Genomic DNA, 27,156 nt, shown 5'->3' on the forward strand with positions numbered 1-27,156 from the left:
TCATGTTACATACTAAGGGCCTGTTTCAAAGTGTGCACACTGCTGATGTCAGATGTAGTTGAGCATAATTTCAGGTGCATGCAGGGAGAAGTGTATTGAAAATGTAGTGGGCATTCCTGGCTGGTGACAGGGACGTGTGCTAGCACACACACAGATGGTCAGTTTTATGGGCATGTTATGCCAGTGTCACAGGTATGTCAGTGAAAGTAGCTACATACTCAGACATTCAACTGCCCACATAAGAGGACATACTTGTATGGAGAAACTTTACCTGCCATGAAGCAAGTGCAAGTTTCAATGATGCGACTGGTGATGGTGTCCCAGTCGGTATTACTGCATGTACAGTATAGATGCTCACAGTGGGCATTTCAGTCCTTGCACATTTGGATACACGGATGTACCCAAGGAAAAGAATTTGAATCAGCATATGCATAAAGTCATAAATGGGTGACTAGATTCAGTAGATGCAGCTGCAGGCTCTTCTGTGTCCACCTCTGAATTAGGCACTAAAGGGATCTATGTACATATCACTATGAAATTTAGTGCTGACCAACCAAGATGGGGACTGCCTAGCAATGGAGCCTGGACATTGGATGTAGTAAATCAGCCTTTACTCAGCCCATTGGTACACTAGATATAGTGGGCTTAATACAGATATGTATGCAAACACAATGTATGTAGATCTGCACATGCACAGAAGTCAAACTGCTCACGTCCAGATCCGGGTATGGGATGTCATCTGCAGTGTGCCCAAAAACTGCAGCATGAATAACCTGCTGCTGGCATTTGGGGGCGTCAATGGGGTGGCCACACAAAACTGAAGCATATCAGCTCTGTTTTCTGGGTTTTCTGAAGCCAGTGGCTGCATCCTTGGACAGGCAGGAAGAGTACAATATACTTTACTAAACATGTTTTATAAGTTTAATGTAAAAAATAATGTTTAACATAGTGTTACTGGATGGTAAAGCTGCAGTTCCAAATTAGTTATAATAAGCACAGTTAAGCTAAAAATTAAGTTATCCTAACAAATATTGGTCGACTTGTAATACCCAATTATTTCTTATATAGATATATTAATGGGACATTGAAGAAATCTATGCTGTGACAAATATACAAGCATTACAAGCATTCCAATCCTATTGCCCGTGAAGGGTGTGAGTTTCCATTGTGTGTATATTAACGCCAGCAACACCACCTGAATTCTCACCCTCTCATGAGTGCACACAAGGGGCTGTGAACAAAAATCTGCAAGATGTTGGTACCGTAAGTGCAGCTTACAGCCACACTTACTCACACTTACAAAATCATTGTGGGTAACTGCATTCCACATTTAGGGGGGAATTTAAATATTTGAAAAGTTGGTTGGGTGTCTGTTTTTTCCTGTCTATTAGATAGGAAAAAACAGACACCCAACTGACTTTTCAAACAATTGAGTATAGTACCCCTATTAGTGTGATTTGATAATCTAGAGTGTATGTAAGTTACACACACAACAGAAACTGCGGCATATACCTTTCATATAGTGTCAACAATATTTTAATTTTGAAATAGTTATCCTTAATATCCCAAGCAGAAAAGAAGAATCTCTCCAAATATTTTGTCTTAGCTTCAAATCATCCAAGCTATTTTTGGCTATGGCCCTGCAGAATAAGTGGATGGTTAATGCATGGAGAATAAAGTTACATAAGATACAGTATATGCATTTATTCTTTTATGTATACAGTAATTCTAACATTTGATGCATCTATGATATTAATACTGTATAAAAAATAAATTACATTGATTTACTATTGGGCCATTTTGCTTAATACAGCATTGTAAGAAAGTGTAGTGCAGATTACATGAGTGTGATTATTTGCAGCACTCGATAAACTGTTCAAAAAGAGAAGTTAAATGCAGTAAATGTTCAGGTCTCACATGGATTCCTGCGGACAATTCCCTGGCCTAGCACAACCTCATTCCATGGATGAATACACATAAGTCTATTACTGTTGCTAGCTATAGCATGTTTATCCTCTAACTGCTAAAACACCTTTGAGAACTCAAGCTGTGGTGAATTTTATTTTGTACATTTGACCACTTTTAAAATCCTCTTTGCAAAGATGATATCTCAAAAACTGTTATTAATATTTATAAACACAACTCCTGTCAGCTTATATATGCCTGTATTTAACATTTGCATAGTACAGTATATGCATTATGCACTCATACAAAAAAGCCTTAACATTGTAGTAAATGTGTTAAAATCCGTATGGTGATATTGTAAATGTATTCTTGATTACAATTCCGTCAAATTCTGAATCACTTATATGCAAAATGAATATTGGTTTGTATTGCATACATTACATTTATTTGATGGATCAGTGAAAAAACTGTATCACAAGTTCAAAAACTTACTCATACACTCTTAAACTGAAAAACATCATTCATTGGAAAAGAGCTGTCATGAACAGAGATTAAAGTTCCACTTGGGAAATCATGCAAAGAAAGTTACTTTAGGACATATGTACCTTATTGTGATAAAATGTTTCATCACTTTGCCTTTGTAAGAGAAACAGATAGTTTTAAAATTATTCCACAATATGTTTAACAGTCTGTAAAATAGGGAACAATTAACATTTTCATTATTGAACTGAAGAGTTGTGAAATATCCCTTGCAGATTACCAGATGGTTTAATATTTCTGTGAAAAAAAAATATATTGATGGGACTCACAGAGAAGTTAGATTGTATGCTCTCAAAATCATTTCTGTTTCTATATGATGTGCTAAATTATTAACTGTAGTACATTAATAAGTCACACATCACAGCAGTGTGGATTTTTGGGGTAGAGGGAACTATCCATGGACTGCTGCCCTGCCCTCCTCCAACTGTCATACTCATACCCCCTTGAACACCTGAGAGTTTTAGAACTTGTGGCTGTGCGTAAAGCCTACAAACACCGGTGGCCTTTCTGCTTCAGCAAATTGCATTTGATTAGCATCATAGCTGGACCAAGCAAACATTTTCAGAGCTTTCAAGGGCTTATGTGATAAAGCAGACTGGTAGATTTACAAAATTAATTTGTTTCTATTTTTTGTTATTTATAAATGGCATTGACATAAATAACAGTGAGCACACTGCGCTTTATTTGCAGTGAAATTTAAATGGCTGGGGGCTAAATATTATATTTACATTGCCCAGTCTGTGACCAGTGAATTTTAAATTCAAATCTGCACTGCCAGGACACTAGATATTTGACACTGCCAGTGCTGATATCATGTAAACATTACATTATATCAGTAATGCCTAGATTTCCCCCAATATTTTTTTAAGAATAAAATAATGTATATAAGAAAAAAATATTTGATTTTGTTAAAGATTTGGTACAATACAAACAGCATATAAGTGACACGTGAACTGGTAATGCAGATATACATTTTTAAAGCTTGAAGGACTGTGATAAACATTAACCCCTTAAAGAGTTGACACTTTTAAATATGTAGAACTATTTTATGAGCTGTAGACCTTGTATGGTTATATAAAAGACTTTGGATATTTATGGATAAATGAATAACGTATAAAAATAGAGCATATATTAATGTACGATTCACACACCATATCAATATTAATGAAGTCATATGTATAATATAAACATTAAACACCAATCTGTGCATTTGTCTGTAATTATGTATGAAACTATTTTAAATTATTAACATTCTCTTATGATAATTATTGAAAAAAGCAAACAGAATATTATATATTATATCCTATAAGGATACTATATGGAACAAAAACTAGCTCAACATTATAAAATCATTAGAAAAACATATTGCCGCTATATATCAATGTATCTATGACCTTTATGCAGCTATAAAAGGCTTAGTGCTATTGCTAAAATGTGAAATCTGAGCTTGGGTGAACATAGAGGGGCTTTAAAGACCATGGAAATAAAATATTGAATATGTATGAGTCTAAGAAAAGTACTCTAATCTTCTAAACAATACAGAGCTCATCCCCTAAGCATATAAGGTGAAAGTAAAAAGAGCAGTTTCAATCTAAACCAGGCTGTTTGTTCATAATGCACATATTGTTTATGAAGATAGAAATAGGACATTGTGTAACTGCCTTCAAGTAGACTAGATTAATTTCATGTGAAGGATCCTATCACAATTGATTGTTGCAGAAATATATCTCTTCTTTTAAATTCTCCATGGAGGCAATGTTGGAAAATTGCTTTCCACAGACAAAACAAAGGTCTGCTTCCTATCTTACAACGAGCTGAATTTGCCCATCACGAGCACATTAACTGTGTCTATCATTTCTGTTTAGAATTCCATTGTCACTTGAGAAACAATCTTCCACTTCACCAGCATGCCAGCTTACATGCTTTATATTTTTGTATTCATATTCCTCATGTAACAATTTTCCAGTTGCCTTAACAAAATCTATCAAATATATTGCTATTTTCCTTTTACTTGAGCCAGAATTTTCTAGTTTGCTTGACAGTTTCTTTCTTAGCGATTGCCTAGCCCTCATTTATATTCAGGAAAGATTTTGCTTCCCTCAGTTCCATCTACCATACCATAACAATGTCCTTACTGTGACCTTCATGTTATCATTCTCTCAATGCAAGACAAATTATTCCAGTCATTAGTTTGCATTTCAAACACAAAGTCACATATGTGTAAGTGCACTAACTCAAGACAGTGGTTGAATATCAAGATTTTTGTTACACCTTTTATTGGTAATTTCAAACTCCACTGAAAAATGTCATGTGTTTCTGTATTTTAAACTACTATGGACTTTTTATATTGTTTTAGTGAAAATCTTACACACATATTTATGATGTGACCTAATGTCAAATGAAATAAAGACTTTTTTAAGATCACTGTTAATAACAAAAATGAGCTATTGAAATTACATTACTATTTCCTTTATAAACCACACTGGTTGTCTTTCTCTTTAACCTACTGGATTACTTGCTGAATCTCTCCCTTTCCTCTCATATGTACATGGATGTCAGAGACAGATATACAAATATTTCAACAAGTATATATTTTTGAAGTGGCAAAAAGTTTGTTTACATTGTCCTGTACAAAAACATTAATGGGAAAAGCTCAGTCACCAGCAAAGCTGACATTGTTGCAACTTGCCATTGGGTATGGACCTTCAGCACAATGGATAATATCTTTGGGGTAAAACAAAAATGGAATTGTTGCACTTTTCCATCCTTTTTGACTTATAGGGCATGTTGGCACTTATAGATAACACAATTCCCAATACATTTTCGGACTTGTAGCTGCATACATGCCAGTATGAACAAGAATTCATTAGCTGTCAGAGCTTGTTTTAACTTGTAGTTACACAATAGTATTTAATCTGTATGAAATTATTTACTTACCATTGCATTTTACCATTAATTTCAATTGTCAACTCATTTCTATGCGTTGTATATGTGCTTTCAAATGCAATTCCCATTTAAATGGATGTTGAATATTTCTCATTTGTAATGCTGGCATGGAAATATCCCAAAATAAACTTACTGGTTTTAGATTGTCTGAAAATTAGTAATTTTATTTTAGACATGCCTACTGTAAGACAATTTTACAAATCCTTGTTTAGTAGATACTGTACTCTATATTTCACAATGCAAACATTATAGATTTCAGTGGTTGTGAAATGTAATCAGATACTTTTAGAATATTTGAAAATATGGAGTTTTACATACAATAAATTGAAAAAAATATGATATTTTATCCCAATATATATTAGTAGATTACTCCAATAGTGTTAAAGATAGTGTTGAACTGAGTCCCAGCTTGGGTCATTCATAAATTTGGATCTCAGTTCTAAAAACTGTATCTTGGTTTTGGATTGTATGTCAACAGATCCAAATCATATTATTTTAGCATTTTTTTTTATAAATTCTAAAGAAATACAAAACTAAAACTAAAACCAAACCAAAACATTTGAGGGTGGTTTTGCCAAAAACCAAACCAAAACACGGGTCCGTGCATATCTCTACTTAAAGCAGCACAATGTTCAGCAGTGCATGTCATGTAATATGTGTAATTTTTTTACTCTTTATCTGCATTCTCATGGACAGTTATACTTATTAAATAAATAAATAAATAAACATATAATTTATGCTTATGTTTTATCCAAAAAGATTGTTTTTATTCAACCCCACAATCACCATAAATACAGCAACGTTTCCTCTGTCCCCTTGTCATGTAAGTCCTGTACAACATGAGGAAAAATGCAATGATAGATTTTGGTGATGGAATGCTTACAGAAGATAAGGGACATTTTTAAAGGGTTTACTGATGCTTTCAGCTCCTATTGAAAATTCCAGGGCAAAAATATTGTATGTGTTTCAATCATGTGCCACCCTTGACTGCTTTAATCCTTTACTAAGAATTTTTTTACATCATTCCCATCAACTTTACCCATGTAATCTGAAGATTACATGGGTAAAGTTGAAGGGAATGATGAAAAAATATATAGTTATCTTTGGGCATTGTAGTGCCTGGACATCTTTATTGACTAGCAGTCTAAAATGTTCTATTATAATGGAGTTTAGAATGCAATGAAATGTTTTAACTACATATAAGTCTATATTTCATAATTCCACTTTACCATTATTTTAGTGGAGAAAATAGTAATATAACATTAAGCACAAAAAAGAAAGAAAAGAAAATAACCTAAAAACATTCTCATACTGCCTCTGAACGGTGATGAACAAGGCACACTTATAGATGTGTCTTCACTTATTGGGGGCTGATACAAAATATGAGGCAACACACTCGGCCTAACATAGATGCTTCAAAAGGATTAGCACATCAGATTTTTTATATAAATTTAAATTTTGTGTCTTAGTCTCATCAGCGAAAGAAGCTGCTGACAGTGTTAGAGAGATGCAAGGCTGCATCTTAAATGCACAGGATTTGGTTCTACTCATGTACAAAGTCTTAGACAAAGCACAATGGAACTTGCAGTGTCTCATAATATTAGAGCCCTTTTTACACAAATTTAGACTAGGGTCGCAAAACAAATTGATCAGTGTACACTCGCAATGTAGTTTTGTCACTTCTTTGTGTTTTAATTATGTGTAAAAGATGCACATACAGAGCAAAATAGATGCTTCTCATGGCTGAGTCACGTGAGACCTGGCTCCTGCCGAGAGGAGCTATTTGGCACGTCTCAAGCAGCCGTAAGATAGGACACATCTGAATACAGCAAATATAACCCACTAATAATGTGCACTCAAAAATAATTAACCTTGACAGATTTTAGTTAGAAAATGTTAAGATGGCAGAACTGTCATAAATGCGCCTTTTTTTTATTATCACATACAAATCACTTAAGGAGTTGTATTGTTAATTTCCAACAACTCAAGGGCTAAATATTAAGCAAATAAACAGTTTAATTGAAAGGGTGGTTCTAAAATAGTAGGTGGTTCAAATGTAACATTTACACTTCTTCCTCCCAAGACACATGGAATATGGGTGCCACATTATGGACCTGATTCAGAGGTGCATGTAGTTCAGGTGCAGATGCGATTACTCATGGATTCTCATGTGGAAAAATATGCAAGTGTCAGCTTAAGGATTGCTTTTGTGAACTTCCATGTGATGGATGTACTGAACAAACCCTGTAGCGCCTACTTTTCTTATCCAAGCATTGTTAAAATGCACTGGTGGATCTGATCTCTCCACCATCATTGCACGATAGGTCACAACATTAACTCCTTAGCAGCCCCTGCCTGGCACTGAGTCACCTTTGTAACTTTATAAGAAATGGGCACTGTGGCTGTGGTGCTGCGAACAAGTTCATAGCCACACGCTGACAGGGGTGTAGCAAGGGTGGCTCCGGTGGAGCTTGAGCTCCGGGCACTGGAAAAGTTAGAGGGCATGCCACTGCCTGACCCACCCTCCACCCGCTCTACCGCAGTCCGCTGTACAGTCAGCTACAAAGTAGGAGGAGAACCAGAGGGTTGCATACAGACTTGGACTGAGAGACTAGGTAGGGAACAGGGCAGGCCAGAGGTAACAGCAGGAGACACTGACAGTCAGCACATGACAGAGCTTTGCCACCCTTGTATACATCTCACTGTGTGCTTGTAGCTGTGCAGCAGGGTTACTTCTGTCCTGCTACACCAGTCTTTGCCCCCGCTGCTGCAGCACCTCATTCTGCCCCAGTTGCTGCAGCACCTCCTTCTGCCCCAGCTGCTGCAGCACCTCTCTCTGCCCCAGCTGATGCAGCACCTCTTTCTGTCTTGGCTGCTGCATCATCTCTCTCTGCCCAGCTGCTACAGCATCTCTCTCTGCCCCGGTTGCTACAGCACCTCTCTCTACATTGATGCTGGAGCACTACTTTCTGCCCCAGCTGCTGCTCCTGCACCTCTCACTCCATTATAAGCTACAGAGTAACACGTATAAGCGATTCTACTGTGTCATAACCTGTATAAGTGTCACTACTGTGGTGTAACATGTATAAACGGCTCTACTGTGTTGTAATGTGTATAAGCAGCTCTACTGTTGTATAATGTGTATACACGGCTCTACTGTGGCATAACACGTAGCAGCGGCTCTACTGTGTTGTGTAACATGTAAAAGGGGCTCTACTGTGTGGTGTAATGTAAATAATGGACAATACTGTGCAGTGCAAACTGAATTGGTACTATTCTGTGGCCATGCCCTTTCCCCATGAAGCCACGCCACTATATTTTTGTTGTGTGCCTTTGTCCCTATTTTATGCATGGGGAACGCCCAAAGGAAACTGAGCTCCACAAGGTCTACATCCAGCCCTGTCACCAATTTAGAATTTTTTATATTTTTTCTTTCTTTTCAAATGTAACATGCAAGGGAGGGGGCACCAAAACACACCCTTGCTCCGGGCACCATGGCACCTAGCTACACCACTGCATGTTGATATACATCCATGAAACTACCATAACATGCTCATGATACCTCTTCTTTCTGCAGTGTTTTTAGATTATCTCCCAATCTCTATGCTGTACCATCCATGAATTGCAGAATGTCAATATCGTATGCAACTGTGTATAATTTTGCACACATTAGTTTGTGCATGCACAGTGGACCTCATTAACATCCAGTCATTGCTTCTTCTCATGCAGCAGAGTACTTTTTGCATAAGCACCACCCATTCAGCTCATGCATGAATGGGTCCTGCGACGTAGGAAGCAGGGCAGCAGCAGACTGTAAGTGATTGACAGTCTGCTAATGTCTGGGGGGTGTGGATGGAGCAGTGCTGGCCTCTGTTTCCTGAAATAAAGGCGTGTTGACATATTTAGGGAAGAGGCCAGGTAGCTCTTTGGTTGAAGGAGATTTCCTGACCTCTGCGATGGACAGCTTGCGTGTCCCCATGATTGATGCAAGCCATCTGATGGTGAATCAGTGATCCAATGCTGCATCCCGGGATGCATGTCAGTTCATTATTGCAATAGGAGGTATCTGCTTGTAATAGACACCTCCTGCTGAATCACCAAACAGTACTATCACTTCAGCTTACACATTTGAGTAATCCCAGTAAGATTTTCTTCTGGACATCCATTCTCTCCTTTGCATCCACCTCTTAATCAGGCCCTATATTAAAATTACAGAATATACTATTTAAAAGATCAAACATCATGATTAGTCCATGCTTTAAATATGTATGTTGACCTACATATGCCAAATTGGCCAATAAAGAAAACTATGTACATGTGTCATATATATTTTTAAATAAGTTGTTTGTAATTGTGATTGGCTAGGAAAGGGCTGGAGAGGCACATTGGAGAGCATTTGATTAGATGTGAACGACATGAAGCCTATTTTAAAGCTCTGAGCTACCCTCTTTAAACTTTACTTAGTTGGTTAGTTAAATCCAAGCACTCTGATTTTTAATTCCAGGCACTGTACTGTATGTGTATTACCACTTTATTAAATATTTAATTATATGTGCTTTTAGGCTTCTTTTAATAACAGGTTAAGCAGAAGAGATGCTTTATAAACCACCAGAAGTATATTTCTCCATTAAACTTTATTAATGGAATGCATGTGAACTACTAAAAAGTTCAGAAAATTAATCTTCTCTATAGATATAGCCTATAGCCTTTTATTAAATATACTTTCATTATTTTTAAAAACATTTAATTCATGGCTATTAACATTTTTTCAACAATTACTACTACCCTTCTAAAGTGAGACATAAATTATATGCAAATGGTTCCAAAATGTCTGTCTTGAGTTTATATTGATTTAATCTGTTCCCCTTTCTCTCTTTTTATTTTATAAATTATATGTAGAAGATATTAAAGCAGTGTCATGCTGTAAACCTTCCTTTTATACTGTACACCAAACATTTATTTCCAGGCTAAAATACACCATCACTTGAAAATATTTTAAGTAGATTTAACAAAGACAGTTTTTTCACTCCAATGTACAAGACACTTTGTAAATCAAAAAAATACTTTCATTTTTATAGGAAATGTGATCTTTACTAACTATGTTAAACAATGCAATGTCTCGATCATTACAATTTCAAATGTGACTATTTGGCAACAGAGGGTACAGCATGTGTTTTTCTCTGCATGAAACCACATTTTGTGTTGTATTATTTCCTTGTTCTTTATCTTATAGTGACAGTGATGAAAATATTTGTCTTTTTACAAAGCACCGAATGGCGTCTCACTAATTCCTTAAATATGATATGTGCTTACCTCCTAGGGATAATATAATTCAGTTTTAATAGAGAATCTTTTGTTAGGAAAATTAATAACAACCACGAATGTCTTTTATCCAAATGTATTACATTTGATGATAACCAAAATGTCACCACCTTCATAGTGATATACCATCATTATAAATAAATTGCTGCCACATTACATTGTAAAAAAAATTGTTAAACTGATATTTTCTATAATGCTAATGTAAATGTTCAGATTTTTTTTTTTTTTGGGTGAGATTTCCATTGTGCTGACATTTATCTAGGCTACATCCTCAATAATGATAGCTTATTTGGTAGATTTTTAATTGAGATATTATTCTGTTTTGTTATTTAAATGCCATTTTCAACAATACTGCAAATTACTTTTTTATTTTTTCTATGATTTTTGTTTTGATGTTTGTGCTTTTTTGGGCTATTCTAAATTCCAGCTTGGTTTTATCACACTCCCATGCAGCACATTTGTACAGTGAGGGGTGTATGCATCTTTTTTTATTCAGTTTGTCAAAACCATGATCATTGCTAACCTCCTGGTTAGTAATGAAACTACGGTTTCAGTTTTAACAACTATCTAAACTGTTATTTGCCAAAACCATTCATTTTCTATTTTGAGTGGAAGTACTAACTTTACTTGTTACATAACAATGAAATTATGTGTTTCTAAAGCACTCTTCATTCCTTTTTTTAGGTGGGATTTTTGAATATGTTGAGTCCGGACCATTTGGAGCAGAAGAACTAGCCTTCAGATTTGCAGTGAATACAATTAACAGAAACAGAACATTACTTCCAAACACAACTTTAACATATGACACTCAAAAAATAAACCTCTACGACAGCTTTGAAGCCTCCAGAAAAGGTAATGTTTACCATCTGTAAATGAAGATCAAAGCAATCTAAATAGATTTGCAAAAATAAGAAATGTAATGTTAATATTTGTAACTGTTTTAAAGCAAGATATTTGACATTTATCAACATTAACAAATACATACTGTACATAAATTACACATGACAGATAGTAAGATATTTAATATTGTATCAGCTATTGAGCTTTTACATTTTATCATTATTATTTTTATTCAAGTTGTAGCAACTGTGTCTTAAAATATAACACCTAATCTACATTTTAATTAATTGTCTAACTAGCCATACAATGTTTAAACTAATTGCTGATCAGTTGAAACATTCTACCACACATTTTCACATTTCATTTCAGATATTATTTAATAACCCCTAACACCTTTTTTATACTTTTTATACAATTCTATGTAAAGCATTTATAGGGATTAATGTGCTTTTTTTTCAAGTGCTTAATGTACTCATATGGTATTTCACTAATAGAATATAGGAGAAACTTGCTACACTTGCATCACCCACTTTCTTAACTCGCACAACTTATTGTGCCCACTTCAGTCAGGCTTTCTCATTCCCAACACTCCATAGAGACAGAACTGACTAAAGCAGTGAATCATCTGGTCACCACTACAGTCTAAAGGCAATTACTTACTTCTTATTCTTTGTCACATCAATGGGTCTGTTTGGACTTTGTATTTTGAGTGACAGAAGCTGGAGTGAGTGTGGAATGTCGGAACTAGGTTGCTTAATAAAGTTCCTTTGCATAGGAGGGAGCTTTATTCGGGAACTGAAAATTAATGAGAGAGTCTCTAAGGTGAGTGGCACTACAGTTAGAGGCACTTGTGTGTCTTAGGAGTACTAGAACCTGCTAATAGATAATATATGATAGGAAGTCCAACTGGAACCAGGGCAGAGAGAGGCTAGAAACTGAACGAGTCTGCGCTGGGATTGGGACAGAATACAACTGTAGTTTAATCCAGTAATGGGAACAGTATATAGCTAGAAGCTTGTACCAGACTGTGTCTGTAATTTGAACCAGGATGAAACCAAAATATTAGAGCCGAGCACTGGGGCCTGAAGAAACCACAGTACTTGAGTCTGTGATGAGACTGGGATGGAACTTGATACTGGTAGCAGAGCACAGGGACCAGGATGGAATCAGATACTGGTGTCAGAACTGGGACCAGGATGGAACTGGAATACTGGCAGCAGAGCAAGCCATAGACAACTGCAAACTGCAAGAGACTGGAATAGCATTTGGAGATACAACATTGTACAGGTGATTTGCCGGTGCACCTGAGGGTACTTAAATAGGGCTGGCTGAGCTCTGAATGGCTGCTGAAGTCACCTGAGTAAATGCTGACTGCATTGGCAATCTATGCCTTGTCACGTCCCGGAGCCTTACCATACGATCGGAGCCGCGGCGGTTATCGCTCAGGTGTCTGGCGGGCAGTGGCGGTGCTGGGCTGCTGCAAAGGGTCCGTGTGCAGCGGTGAGGGGATGCTGTGGCGGGTCTGCTCGTAGTAGCCAGAGGCTGCTGCAGCAGGCTTGCTGGCACTAGGGAGCAGCTTCCGGAGAGGCCAGGGGGAGTTCTGGTGGTAAACACTAAAATGTGTCTGCTGCACAGGGGCGGCCATGTTGGAGACCAAAGCTTGAACCTATTGCACATGCTCATTCTGTCAAGCCAATTCAAGGAGATCTCTCCTCTTAAAAGGGAGCTGATTCAGGTTATGAGTGCCAGTGCTTCAAGTTACTACTTAGGTGTAGGATCTCCAGCCGTGTGCTCCCAGGTTACTTCGGTGCCTTGGATACTCTCCAGCTTTGCTCTGCCTCGGTCTTTCTGATTGCAGCAGTCCCGCCATCCCTAACCTGATACCTTCTGAGAGGGGCGTACTCGGTAATCTTGATTCTTCAAGGATCTGGTGTCGACAGTTACCGTGCTCTTCAGCCTCGTTATCCAAGCCACAGCTCACCATTCACAGTCCTCTATCTTCAAGTGTTCTTCAGCCTCGTTATCCAAGCCACAGCTCACCATTCACAGTCCTTCATCTCCAGTGCTCCTCAGCCTCGTTATTCAAGCCACAGATCACAGTCTTCAGTTTTCCAAGTCACAGATTACCACCCGCAGTTCATTATTTACAGTGACTATTCCATCTCGGTAGTCTCCATTTCCATTGCTCCTGACCCATGAGTAGGAATTACATCCAGCCACCTTGTCTTCTTCCCTCGCAAGTGTCCGCTTTCTCAGGCACACCTCAGTCGCTGGATCCTCATTTCCAGACGAGCGTGACATGCCTTGCTTACTTCCTGACATCAGGGTGCCTGCCACTTGCTCGCACCTCATGTCAACTGTCTTTCTCCCCCACCCACTGGATTGTGAATACCTTGGAGCATGGCCCCCTTCTCTCTGGTTCACAAAACCCTCTTCTCTCACACTTTAATTACAGCCCTCTCCTATGTAGTGAATGTCTATACCTGCAGCTCCTTTCACTCATTACTGTTTCTCTTCCAGTGGCTGCATGCACCTTATAGTTGCCAACTACTCCTTTTGCTTCCTTACATCTCAGCTGTAGTGTGTACTGGGAATTGTGATGCTTTTTGTTATCTGTGCTCTGTTTTAGTTTTCAGTTACTGTAATGTTAATTTCTGTGTACCCTGTATTGTTCTAACGTCTGCCGTATGTACGGTGCTGCAAAACACTTGTGGCACCTTAGAAATAAAATGTAATAATAATAATGAAAGCAGACAGGTGACCTAATCCAACATGATGACACCCATATCCTAGTTTTGGGGGGAATTATTGCATGGATAGGACTTACAATGTGGAGAGACCTAGCTCTTACAAAGGCCGCAGTTTACCTGGAATTCTTACAGGAGGTAGATTGATGCAGCTATTCTCATACAAACACTACAATTCCTAGGTCTTCAGGAAACAGCCCTTTCTTGGTTCTCATTCTAACTATGTAATCGCATTTTTAGTGTGCGCTTCTCTAAACCCACCTCCTGTTCACTACCACTATCAGTTGGAGTACTGCAAGGCTCAGTCTTAAGCCTTCTGCTTTTGTCAGTCTATACCACATCTCTTGGCAAACTAATCAGCTATTGTGGATTTCAGTATCATCTGTACCTAGACAATACTCAAATCTACCTATCCTCCCAGATTTGTCATCATCTGTATTGGTCTGCATCACTGAATGCCCTTCTGCCATTTCATCTTGGATGTCATCTCGCCACCTCAAACTTAATACAGTATCTCCAAAACAGAATTAATTATATTTCCACTGACCAATAGTAGTTACCAACCTGATAACTCTATCATTCTTGAACTCAACAATCAACCCTAGTTGTCATCCTTTAAACTGTCCTTTTTTCCAACATTTAATCTGTCTCAAAATCATGTTACATACATGCAAAAACATATCTAAAATATGACCTTATCTTACACAAGACACTGCAAAAAATATAATTCAAGCTCTCATTATCTCCCATATTCATTATTGCAATTTTCTCATTACTGTGCCTAATTCAGACCTGATCTGCGATCAAATAGTCACCACCTACAGGGGGAGTGTATTTTACCTGGGCAAGTGTGCGAACGCATGTGTAGCAGAGCAGTACAAACAGATTTTGTGCAGTTTCTGTGCAGCCCAGGACTTACCCAGCTGCTGCGATCACAGCAGCCTGTCCGGGACCAGAATTGACGTCAGGAACCCTCCCAGCAAACGCATGGACACGTCTGCATTTTTCCAGACACTCCCTGAAAATGGTCAGTTGACACCCACAAACGCCTTCTTCCTGTCAATCTTCTTGCGATTGCCCATGCAAATGGATCCATTGCACAAACCCATCACTGAGCAGCGATCCGCTTTGTACCCATGCAATGCACCTGCACATTGCGGTGCATACGCATGCAGTGGTGTCGAGAGAGGGGGGAGAGGGTATAATTTACCTGGGCCCAGGTCTGATGGAGGGGCATAGTAAGGATCCAGTAGGGGCCCAGGCCCCCTTCCCCTTACCTAGCAGCTGCAGCTCTTTTCCTCAGTCCAGCACATGCTGCTGTGTACTTGGCTGCAGTGTGGCCATGGGGGTGCTTAAAATATTTTTTTCTCAGTATTTTTTTCTTAGGGTGCATGGCCACTCCTCCTGTGATTAGACCATGCCCCTTGAAAAGTACCTGGGCCCATCCTGGCTCTCAACTGCCCTGCACACATGCACAGTTTGGACCTGATCGCCCGCTGTGCGAAAATGCACAGCAGTGATCAGGTCTGAATTACCCCCATTGTTTTTACCAAAAACAGACTCTCACTATTACAATCCATTTTATATGCAGTTGCGATGCTGATCTTCCTTGCTAACCATTAATCATCTGCTGATCAACTCTGGCAGTCCCTCCATTGGTTACCTGTTTTCTGCAAAGTTCAATATAAAATACTTATACTTACACATAAGGCTATTAACCAAATGACAACAAATATCTCAAAATATCTTCCAACCCGAGCTCTCTGCTCTGAATTTCTCATCCACACTCATTACTTACTCCTATTCACAATTGCAGGACTCTCTGCGGGCTGCACCCACTCTGAGGAATGCCCTCCCATTTTAGTGTTCCCTAAAAACTCACCTCTTTAAGAAAGCTTATCAAATTCTGGAAGAACCCACATAAAGTACATAAGCTATCCTACTGAATTACTCCCCCTCTATACAGTCAACATAACCTCACATATTATGTCTTTATTCACTACACATCTCCCTCACTCCTGGCCATTATTGCTATGTGACTAAGTTCATTATTCAGAGATGAATGCAGATGGCTGCATATGCAGATTGTAAGCTTGTGAGCAGGATCTTCCTACCTCTATGTCTGTCTGTAGGTACCCAGTTTTGCAGTGGTAGAACTAGCGAGCGGTTGGCCCAGGTGCAACAAAATGCTTTGGCCCCCCTCTGATCCCATCCAAGTCCACCTCCTCACCCCCGACTCCAAATGAGGAATTCTTTGCATGCTCCCGTTTAATATATATATATATATATATACATATATATAAATATATATTATGTATAGATATTGATATATTATTCAAAAAAGGGATTGCTGGCCACACAGGTGTAGATCTGGTGAGGGTGACCTGCTCTGGGCCAGGGAAATGGATACCTAGCAACAGTGCCGTAACTAGACATTTTAGCTCTGTGTGCAAGAAACGGCATCAGTGCCCCCCCCCCCTTTATACAAAAAATATAGGGGCATGGCTTCATAGGAAAGGGGTGTGGCCACAAAATAATACCAATTCATATTACAGTGCACAGTAGTCTCCATTATTCAAAGTACGCCACACAGTAGCGCCACTACACTAGGCAGAGCCCTTTTTACACATTACTGCAGATAGCGTCCCCTTTTTACACATTATGGCAGACAGTGTCCCCTTTTTACACATTACAGCAGACAGCAACACTTTTTACACATTACAGCAGACAGGGTCCCCTTTTTAAACATTACGGCAGGCAGCGCCCCCTTTTTTATACATTACGACAGACAGTCCCCCTTTTTACACTTTTATGGCAGACAGCGTCCCCATTTTTTACACATTATGGCAGACAGCATCCCTTTTTACACATTACGGCAGACAGCATCCCCATTTTACACATTACGGCAGACAGCGTCCTGTTTTTACACATTATGGCAGACAGCGTCCCCTTTTTACACATTACGGCAGACAGCGTCCCCTTTTTACATATTACGGTAGACTGAGTCCCCTTTTAACACATGAAGGCAGACAGTCCCCCTTTTTACACTTTTAGAGCAGACAGAGTCCCCTTTTTACACGTTACGGCAGACAGCGTCCCCTTTTTACACATTACGGCAGACAGCATCCTTTTTTACACATTACGGCAGAAAGCATCCCCTTTTTATCACACATCTCGGCAGACAGCATTCCCTTTTACACATTACTGCAGACAGCGTCCCCTTTTTACACATTACGGCAGACAGCATTCCCTTTTTACACATTACTGCAGACAGCGTCCCTTTTTACACATTATGGCAGACAGCGTCCCTTTTTTACACATTATGACAGACAACTTCCCCTTTTTTACACATTACGGCAGACAGGATAGATAGATAGACAGACAGACAGACAGAACATATTATACTTACTGTCTCTGCTGGCTCAGGCTGCCAGGCTACTCTGTGCAGCTTCTGGCAGATCCCGGGCAGGAGAGAAGGAGGAGGGAGGGGGACTCGGATGCTGCAGCAGCGCTATGTAATTAGTGGAGGCGCCGCTGCAGCTGTCCCTCTCCTTCCACATAGGCTGGCCACCGCCGCTGCGATGAGGAAGCACATCCCAACATCCACAGCAGCGGCCAGCCTATGTGGAAGGAGAGGGACAGCTGCAGTGGTACCTCCACTAATTACATAGTGCTGCTGTGGCTCTAGAGTCCCTCTCCCTCCTCCTCCTTCCCCCCGTGGCTGCGTCCCTGTGATCTCCTCTCCCCCTCAGCGGCAGCAGACAGTGGCAGGTGGCATGTAATGAGTCAGTTTGACTCATTATATTGCCACTGGCTTTGGGCCCCTTCACAGCGGCGGCCCCCAGTGCAAGGCACCGCTTGCACTGGTAGTAGTTCCACCACTGCAATTTTGTTCTGTCAGTGTTATTTATAAGAAACTGTTAATAAATGAATAAAACATTTTATAACATCTAATTGAACTTATAACATGTTAAAGTAGTAAAATAATCCCACTAGGGATTTGTTGATTCAGTTCAGGCACCTTGAGCTATCTGTACAGATGTGTCCTTTAACACTGTTGCTGTGGATGGCAGCATTTCCTTGCTCCTTGTATACATCATGGCAGAGCATGGCATCCCTTAACTTCCAGCTCCCCACTGAATGCTATGATAGCGGGAGCATGCATACACATGCTCCCTGCTTTCGTCACCAGTAACCAATTAAAAAGTAGTAGGTAGTGACATCATAGCTATTCACTATACCTGCTAAAGACTCTCTGCCAGCTCCCCCAATGCCGGTAAGGATAGCAGAAGCATTACTCACCACTACTTCCACCAGTTTCCATCAGACAAACTACTTGGGTAGCTTATGCATTATCCCGGTACAATACGCTGTGCCATAACTTTCAGCATGCAATTCATGTAAAGGGGCACATCTGTACAGTATATGGTTGAGTGTGAGTGAAGCTGTATGGTTTAATAATAATATTCCTAAGGCAGGCAACTATGAGTAGCAGAGGACTGATGCTGCTGAGTGATTAGTAGAATTTTGATCAGGTGTAGGATGGCAGGATTGCCCATGACTGTAACATTAAGTAAGAACCCATGGAGGTGTCTGCAATTATACTGGAACTGGGTGCATAACTGAAGCAGGCTGCAAAAAAACACTGGAAATAAGTGCCAGAGCACATCTCAGCAGGTTTGCTGGATATACTCGAATGAAATGCTGTGAGCAATTACTAGAGTAACACACTGAGGCAGACTGCTTGTTAAGTAATTACTGTAGTAGGTATGCTGGAACACACTGAGGAAAAATATTGAGAAGTTATACTGGAGCAGACACTAAATCAGGAGCAAGGTTACTGAGCCTCAGAGATGATGTACTGTCAATGTGCTGGTAGCAGGTCCTGTTTTAAATAGGGTGTGCTGAGCACTGATAGGCTGGACAAATTATGACTGGAAACCGGTTGACAGAGCAGGTCATATGGTCACATCCATGATGTGATCAGATGACCTTCGGTGACAGGGAGGAACTGCCGGGAGTGGGATGTCAATCATGTTTATAGATGAGTGACCATAGGTCTCATGGATGCCACTGACTACAAATGGGACACAGATGCCAGTAAGGTGAAACAGCTGGAACCAAGTAATGGGGACCCGGACCCCAATGTGTAACAGAAACATGTTACTTATAGCAATTTCATATAATGTAAACTAAGATGATTTTTTACATTGAAAGTACTAGTCCTATTTCATTTCTAGAATTAATTACAGAGGTTTTTCAAGATACTAATTGAATACCTTAGTATGAGGTAGTATTGACTGCATACTGAATACCTTAGTATGCATTCAGTTTGCTGGTTGTCAGGATGCTGGTTGTCAGGATAATGACACCAGAATCCCGACACCTGGTGAAATGCTGGTGGTTGCAATTCCGACCGCCACCTTTATGCCCCACTTGAGTGGTGGTCCATGCCACTAGCCAAGGGGGAATAGATTGATGTGACAACCAACGGTCGCCACCGGTATTCCAGCTGTTGAGATTCTGGCATTGGTCTGCTGACTGCCGGGATCCCAACAGCCAGGATATCATACTGATCTTGTTTTCTTGGTTTCCCTAGAGATGAGTATAATTTTTGAAGCTGTCCTACTAGTCTCAGTCTGCTTTTAAAAGTGTTATTTTGTATATGTCTCAATATATTTTATATTCACTGTTGTCACTCCAGCTCTATGAAATGTGGGATTTACAGATCCACTGTATAACAGTGAGGTGTGGGGAGGCACCGTCTTGTATCACAGCAAGATTTATACATACACACATATTTGATTTAGTGGTGATTAGAATAATACAAAGATGATATTAATTATACAAAGGTTATATTTCCAAGTTATAAATTACTTATTTGTATTATTCTAATCATTTTTTAAGTCAAAACTCTGGAGTATTCTGGAGTATGACAGGTGAGGCTTTGCCTCCCCTGCCTACCATGACTGCACATCACTTGTATATACTGTAATTCCATTATGTGCAATAGCAAAGTAAAAGCAATGCCCTGATATTTTGCAGCTCTGCAAGTTGAGCTCTTTCACTACAAATGTTGAATCACAAGAAACTTTGCGGCAATGTTGGACTGTATTACTCGTGAATAGCAGGAAAAATATGCTGTATATATTTTCCCCTCTTTCTGTCATGTCATTATGTATCACAACATCAGTAACTAAAAAACTCTTTCCAATCCTGTGGTGAATAGTGAAGATGCTCAATGTAGTGATACTACCGCTCAAATGCTGAATTAAGTATGGCCTTATTCTGAGTCGCAGCAGCTACATTTGTGATGCACCTACATGATTTTTACAAGCTGCAGATGCACTGATAAGAACATACACATCTTTATGTGTCTCTGGGTGATTCTAAGTGTCACCGTAGTGTCATGAATATGCAGTCAGAGTTCGGTCATAGTTTGAGTTGTGCATCTGCTTAGGTGCCTTTTTCTAAAAGTACAGGCTTCTGAGGAGTCATGGCGTTGCCCACACATACCTGACCATCCCTCCACAGGGCTGTTGAGACCTGGTGTGGGTGCTTGGGTATGGCCATAAAAGGGCATGATTACACCCAATATGACCACAGTGAGTACACAGCTAAGAGGGAAATGTTGGAAGCATCCTATGCCCCCCTCCTGTATATCTGGGCCTCTTTGTACTTGTCCCCCAACCTCATTACGGGATGTAGTTAATATCCCAGCAGTCAGAATATCGATGCCAGGATCCCAACTGTAGAAAAAGCCGACAGCTGCACCAGGGCTATTCCCACCTCTCTCTCTTGCTACCACTTCCTTCCTATAAACAGGAAAGGATGGAATTAATTGCATCACTGACTGCATCTCCGCAAGATTGTTTAAATATCTCATGAAGCAAATTCATTTTTGTTTTTGTAGATTCTGTGCTAACAAAGGAGCATCATTGTGGCTCTCACAGAAAATCCATAATGGACTCAGGACTACCCACTGTGCAAATTTTAGTTCCACGTTTTCATAGTTCCATAGAAATAGATTAACTATGTGCAGACATTTGTCACTTGGGGCCAATGGCGGATCCAGGGGGGGCACTCGGGCCCGTGCCCCCCCCCTGTCATTTGTGGCCCCATCTGCCCCCCCCGCTTGTGTCACTGAGACACGCTGCCGCTCAGTCCAGTGGCAGCATGTCTCAGCTGTCAGGAGGAGAGCGCGGCTATCTGGCGGCGTATTGCGGACTTCAAACCAGCCGCCGGTTCGTAAGCCAATCAGAGCTCGCGGACCGGCAGCCAATCAGGAGCCGCCGGTCCGCGAGCTCTGATTGGCTCACGAACTGGCGGCTAGTTTGAAGTCCTACACGCCGCCAGACATAGCCGCGCTCTCCTCCTGACACCCTTAGAGCCGGCAGAGAAGCAGCAGCAGCGGTAAGCAGCTGCAGAACTGCTGTGGGGGCATTTGTATAGTATACCTGCTGTGGGGGCATTTGTATACCTGGCACTGTGAGGGCAATTGTATACCTGGCACTGTGGGGGCAATTGTTTACCTGGCACTGTGAGGGCAATTGTTTACCTGGCACTGTGGGGGCATTAGTATACCTGACACTGTGGGGGCATTTTTGGATCTGGCACTGTAGGGGCATTTTTGGATCTGGCACTGTAGGGGCATTTTTGGATCTGGCACTGTAGGGGCATTTTTGGATCTGGCACCGTGGGGGCATTTTTGGATCTGGCACTGTGGGGGCATTTGTGGATCTGGCACTGTGGGGGCATTTTTGGATTTGGCACTGTGGGGGCATTTGTGGATCTGGCACTGTGGAGGCAATTGTGGATCTGGCACTGTGGGTGCAATTGTGGATTTGGCACTGCACTATTGGGGGCATATGTCTGTGTATCACGTCTCATTTTAATTGGCCACACTCACTAAATGACTGCGGGCATTACTACAGGCAACATTACTACTGGCAACATTACTACTGGGGGCAATACGGGCATTGCATAAGGGGCACCACTACTATGAGGTCTATATAAGGGGCACTACCAGTACAGTGGACATTGCATAATGAGCGCTACAACTGTGGGCATTGTATAAGAAGCGCCACCTCACATGCACCGAAGCCGCACGCAAATGTACTTCCCCTTCCATGGTGCCCCCCCTATCATTTTCTTCTGGATCAGCCCCTGCTTGGGGCTACTTATAACATATATCCAATGTGTAAATTAACCTTCCTATATAGCACATGCGTAATAAAGCTATACACACACAAAAGGAGTGAAAAGCGATGAGTTAAATTCCATGTAATGTAGCATTTTATGTTAAACTAAATTTCTGAAAAGCAAACTTTAACAAAGTTGAAAGTTCTATACTTTATGCTGTGGTTCTATTTTAATTCACAGATGAGTGTCATACTGTAAATTACAAGAAATACTGTATATTTTCTCTACTTTAACATCTATTTATATAGCAGCACATAATGAAAATGCATAGGGGTATATGCAATTGCAGTCGAATTCCCGAAAATGACGAAAAACTGGACATTTTCGCCCCCCCAAAAAATCGACAATGCAATTCAGTACTTTTCGTCAAAAAAACGGACTTTCCAAATTCGACTTTTTGAAATTCGACATTTGACAAATTCGACATTTCTGCAATGGTACAAATGCGGCATTTTGACAAAAGTATATTCAGTTGAAGATTGTAAATTCGACAACAGTGCTTTTAGACAGTAAATTCGTCATTTTTAATCCGCCTCACTTTGCTGGCGGAATCTAATAAAAAAATTTAAAAACATGTTTTTTTGTGTGTTTTTTTTATTGGTAATAGCATATCTATTTATATTAGAAGGGATTAGGTACTTGGTTTGTCTATTTAGGAGGCAAAAGTATTTTTTATATATTTTTTAAAATATATATATATTTTTTTATGGAATGGGTTAAAAATCAGAAAAAAAATGCGTGGGGTCCCCCCTCCTAAGCATAACCAGCCTCGGGCTCTTTGAGCCGGTCTGGTTGTAAAAATACGGGGGGGGGGGGAATGACAGGGGATCCCCCGTATTTTTAGAACCAGCACCGGGCTCTGCGTCCGGTCCTGGTGCCAAAAATACGGGGGACAAAAAGAGTAGGGGTCCCCCGTATTTTTTCAAAGAGCCCGAGGCTGGTTATGCTTAGGAGGGGGGACCCCACACAATTTTTTTCCGGGTTTTTTACCGTTTTTTTTTACATTTTTATAAATCGAATCAAAATCCGTCAATTGGCCCGTTTTTCGACAGCGGGACTGTCGAATCCAGTTTTTATTGAATATGTCGAATTCCGGCACCCACCGGCCGGAATTCGACGGTCGAATTGTGTCGAATTAAAAAATGGGCGAAAAATTGCTGCAATTCGCCCGGAATTGCATATACCCCATAGTCTGTGCCAATTTAGTAACATACATTAGAGAGGCAGTGCACTTTTTATTTTACTTTTATTGTACTAATGCAAAAGTAATGTGAAGTTATAATATATTTGAAAGTAAATGTTCCTATAAAAGACTGTGATAGTATATATCACAGTGAACATGCAAAACAAATTAATCACAAAAATTTTCTTCACTGCTGAGGAATATCTCAATTGTGTGCAACTAGCTGTTCTTCTTGTTCTTCGCACAGGAGTTTCTGATTTTCACGGTTGTGTATATAAAGGAGTGTTAAAAATTTGGTAACTCTATAGAGATGTAAATTTAAGACATCTTAATGTAAGTAAATATTAATCTATGGCCTTCCCTGAGGAACACCCGTAGCAGGTACGGTAAAAAGTGACAGGACCATTTTTGTAGTTTATTAAATTCTACACACTGGAGATGCAATCCAATTTTTGATCCGATTGTCCGTTTGGGCATAATGGTTCATGCAAAGCAAGCCACACATCAGTTATGACATCATTAATTTTAATTATGTAGTTTTCCTCTTTCCAACCTGCTGAATATCTATGTTAAATTTCATCTTCCTCATTTATCGGGAAGTAAGAGAATTAGTGATGAGTCAGTCATTCAGTCAGTGAGTAGGGCTTTCACATTTTTGTAGTAAATTCTACACACTGGAGGTGCAATCCAAATTTTGATCTGAGTATCTGTTTGGACGTTATCGTTTATGCAACGCAAGCCATGCATCATTAATGAAATCATTATGTCAACCTCCTTTTAATCCCCTTAGGGGTGGTTTATTAAAATTCTAATTACATAGTTTTCCTATTTCCCACCTTAAGAATACCTATGTTAAATATCACTTTCCTAACTTTCGAGAAGTAAGAGTATAAGTGATGAGTGAGTGAGGGCTTTCACATTATATATATATATATATATATATATATATATATATAAGCGTGAGGGTAATCCGCAGCACACGGTAATAAATACAAACGAGAGCTGGCAGAATAACTGCGTGTGTGGTATATATATATATATATATATATAATGTGCAGAGACCATCACTTTCCAAGATCAGTATCACTCGTTTTTTTTTATGCAGCTGTTTTTCCAGAAGAAATTGCAGTACATTTTCAGAAAATACTATTAATGTTTTGCTTGGTTTGATATGTCAAATAAAATGTAATCAAACTGGTAACATGGTCGCAACTGGGGGGGGGGGGGGGGGCTAAGGGGGCATGTGCTCCAGGTGCAGAATCTGAGAGGGCACAGAGATGGGTACTCTGCCTCCCCTCCTTTCTCTCAGCCCTAAGGGGCTACCTTTTGCCGGGTCCAAGAACCCTCGCTGCAGGTACCCACTCCCCAGCACCACCAATGAAACTAACCCCTCCCCAGCAACTAGAACGCTAATTAATGGGGCAGGAGCAGTGCCCATGGACTCTCCAGCTGCCCCCTTTCATTTGCAAATGCTGGTTTATGGCTGCTCACAATCTCCTGTGCCTGTATAAACTATATCTGCCCTCAGGCTTGTTCCCCAGTGCCTCCCCTTACCGCACGCAGCTCTACCAGAGGAGGACAGGCCAAGAATAAACAACAGCAGCCAATAATTAGTCTGGGCACTGAGGTGAGGTATCTATATGCCAGGACAGCTGCTGCCTCCCTAAGTGTGGTCCTAGGTCCCAACTTGCATGCAGGGCTTTGTAGTCCTACAGCCTATGGCCAGTTGGAGTCCCCCACCCATTGTGTGTGATACAGTGATTGCATGGCTTATATCAGGTATATAACACCATCCAGTCCTAGGGACTCCTCTCTGCAGCCAGGATAACCCACATTGTGTGTCCCCTCTCCCCAGAAACTTGGTACGCCTTCTCTTTATTTGGTCCTAGGTCCTGACTGGCATACTGGGCTTTGTAGTCCTACAGCAGTTGGCCAGTCAGAGTCCACAACAACAATGTGTCTGAGGTGCATGTTAGTTTTCTTGTGTTCCTATCCATTTTCCTAGGGAATGTGTGCTGGATGCACCCTGACGGTGCTGGTTGTCACTTTGCCAACTGTTTATTATTGTGTTTTTGACATGGTTCTAAAGTGTGTGTGTGTGTGTGTGTGTGTGCGCATGGGGGGTGCTAAATTACTGCCTTGCCCCAGGTGCCAAAAATCCTAGTTTCAGCCCTGGTGGTAAAAATAGAGTACCACCTACTTGATAACCCAACTGGCTAATTGGGATGACCACAGTTTGCCCTAGCACCCTGATATGTTGGACAGACTTTGCATAAAGGACAAACACACAGAAAGAGGATACTCACCAATAATCTACTTGTCACCTTGATTGTTGGTTTCCTCTGCAGTGCAGCATCTAAATGAGGTGAAGATAGACCATACCCACAAGATATAGGGCGGTATTCTATAAGCCAAGGTAAAACAGGGATCTGGATTGAAAGTCGACAGTAACTAGGTCGACAATGTCTAGGTCGACCACTATTGGTTGACAGTAACTAGGTAGACAGGGTGTCTAGGTCGACAGGGTCTTTAGGTCGACATGTTCTAGGTCGACAGGTCAAAAGGTCGACATGAATTTTTTCACAATTTTTTTCTTTTTTTTAACCTTTTCATACTTAACGATCCACGTGGACTACGATTGGAACGGTAATCTGTGCCGAGCGAAGCTGTAGCGGAGCGAAGGCACCATGCCCGAAGCATGGCGAGCGAAGCGAGCCATGCGAGGGGATGCGGTGCACTAATTGGGGTTCCCGGTCACTCTACGAAGAAAACGACACCAAAATAACATTAAAAACTCATGTCAAACAGCCTTCCTTGGCGTGTAACAAAATTTATGACAAAGCCATGCCATGGTTCGCCAAGACGCTCCACATAGTACACTTTTCGACAGCCAGTACACTACTGATGAAAACTACAATATAGCAGTGGATGGAGGACGCGCTGTAGTGAGCCCTGGTTTGCAGGCAATCCTGCAACCTGATACACTAGGCAGAGTCACATGGATGTGACCATGTTGTGGAAATTTAAAATATACCACTTAATACATAAAAAATAAAAATGGCAACAACTTAACAGCACATGTAGAAGGTTATTTAACTGTAAGATTGGGATGTAGTAGTGAACCATGGTCACTATACCAACATTGGCACCCTGAAAGATTCATAGCTCAACAGTCTGCATGCCAACTAACAAGGAATATTCCCATTCCTGGGTGTCCACGACACCCATGGAGTGGGAGAAGAACCTGTGGCGAGCGCAGCGAGCCACTGAGCCCCTGTGTGATGAGTGCAGTGAGCCCATAAGGGGCATCGTTGTGCTCACCCCCCCACCAGCAATCTAAAGGTTGGCATCCTGGCGTCAGTATGGTGACTGGCGGTATCCCAAATACGGGTCACCCGAACCCAACCCGTAAGATCATATCAAACACTATTAGTGTGTACTGGCACACTGGGTCAGCTGTGAGCATTAAAC

General features: G+C 40.5%; 1 protein-coding gene across 1 annotated transcript in view; it reads left to right on the plus strand.

Annotated features, from left to right (window-relative positions):
- GRIK2 (glutamate ionotropic receptor kainate type subunit 2) overlaps positions 1 to 27,156 on the plus strand; it is an 839,395-nt gene that overhangs the window by 266,831 nt on the left and 545,408 nt on the right. The window contains exon 3 of the mRNA XM_063917041.1: positions 11,398 to 11,565. Within this exon, the coding sequence (XP_063773111.1) occupies positions 11,398 to 11,565 (168 nt within the window). The remainder of the gene's footprint in view (positions 1 to 11,397; positions 11,566 to 27,156) is intronic.

This window comes from Pseudophryne corroboree, chromosome 4 (assembly GCF_028390025.1).
Source record: "Pseudophryne corroboree isolate aPseCor3 chromosome 4, aPseCor3.hap2, whole genome shotgun sequence".
In the NCBI taxonomy this organism is placed as follows: domain Eukaryota; kingdom Metazoa; phylum Chordata; class Amphibia; order Anura; family Myobatrachidae; genus Pseudophryne; species Pseudophryne corroboree.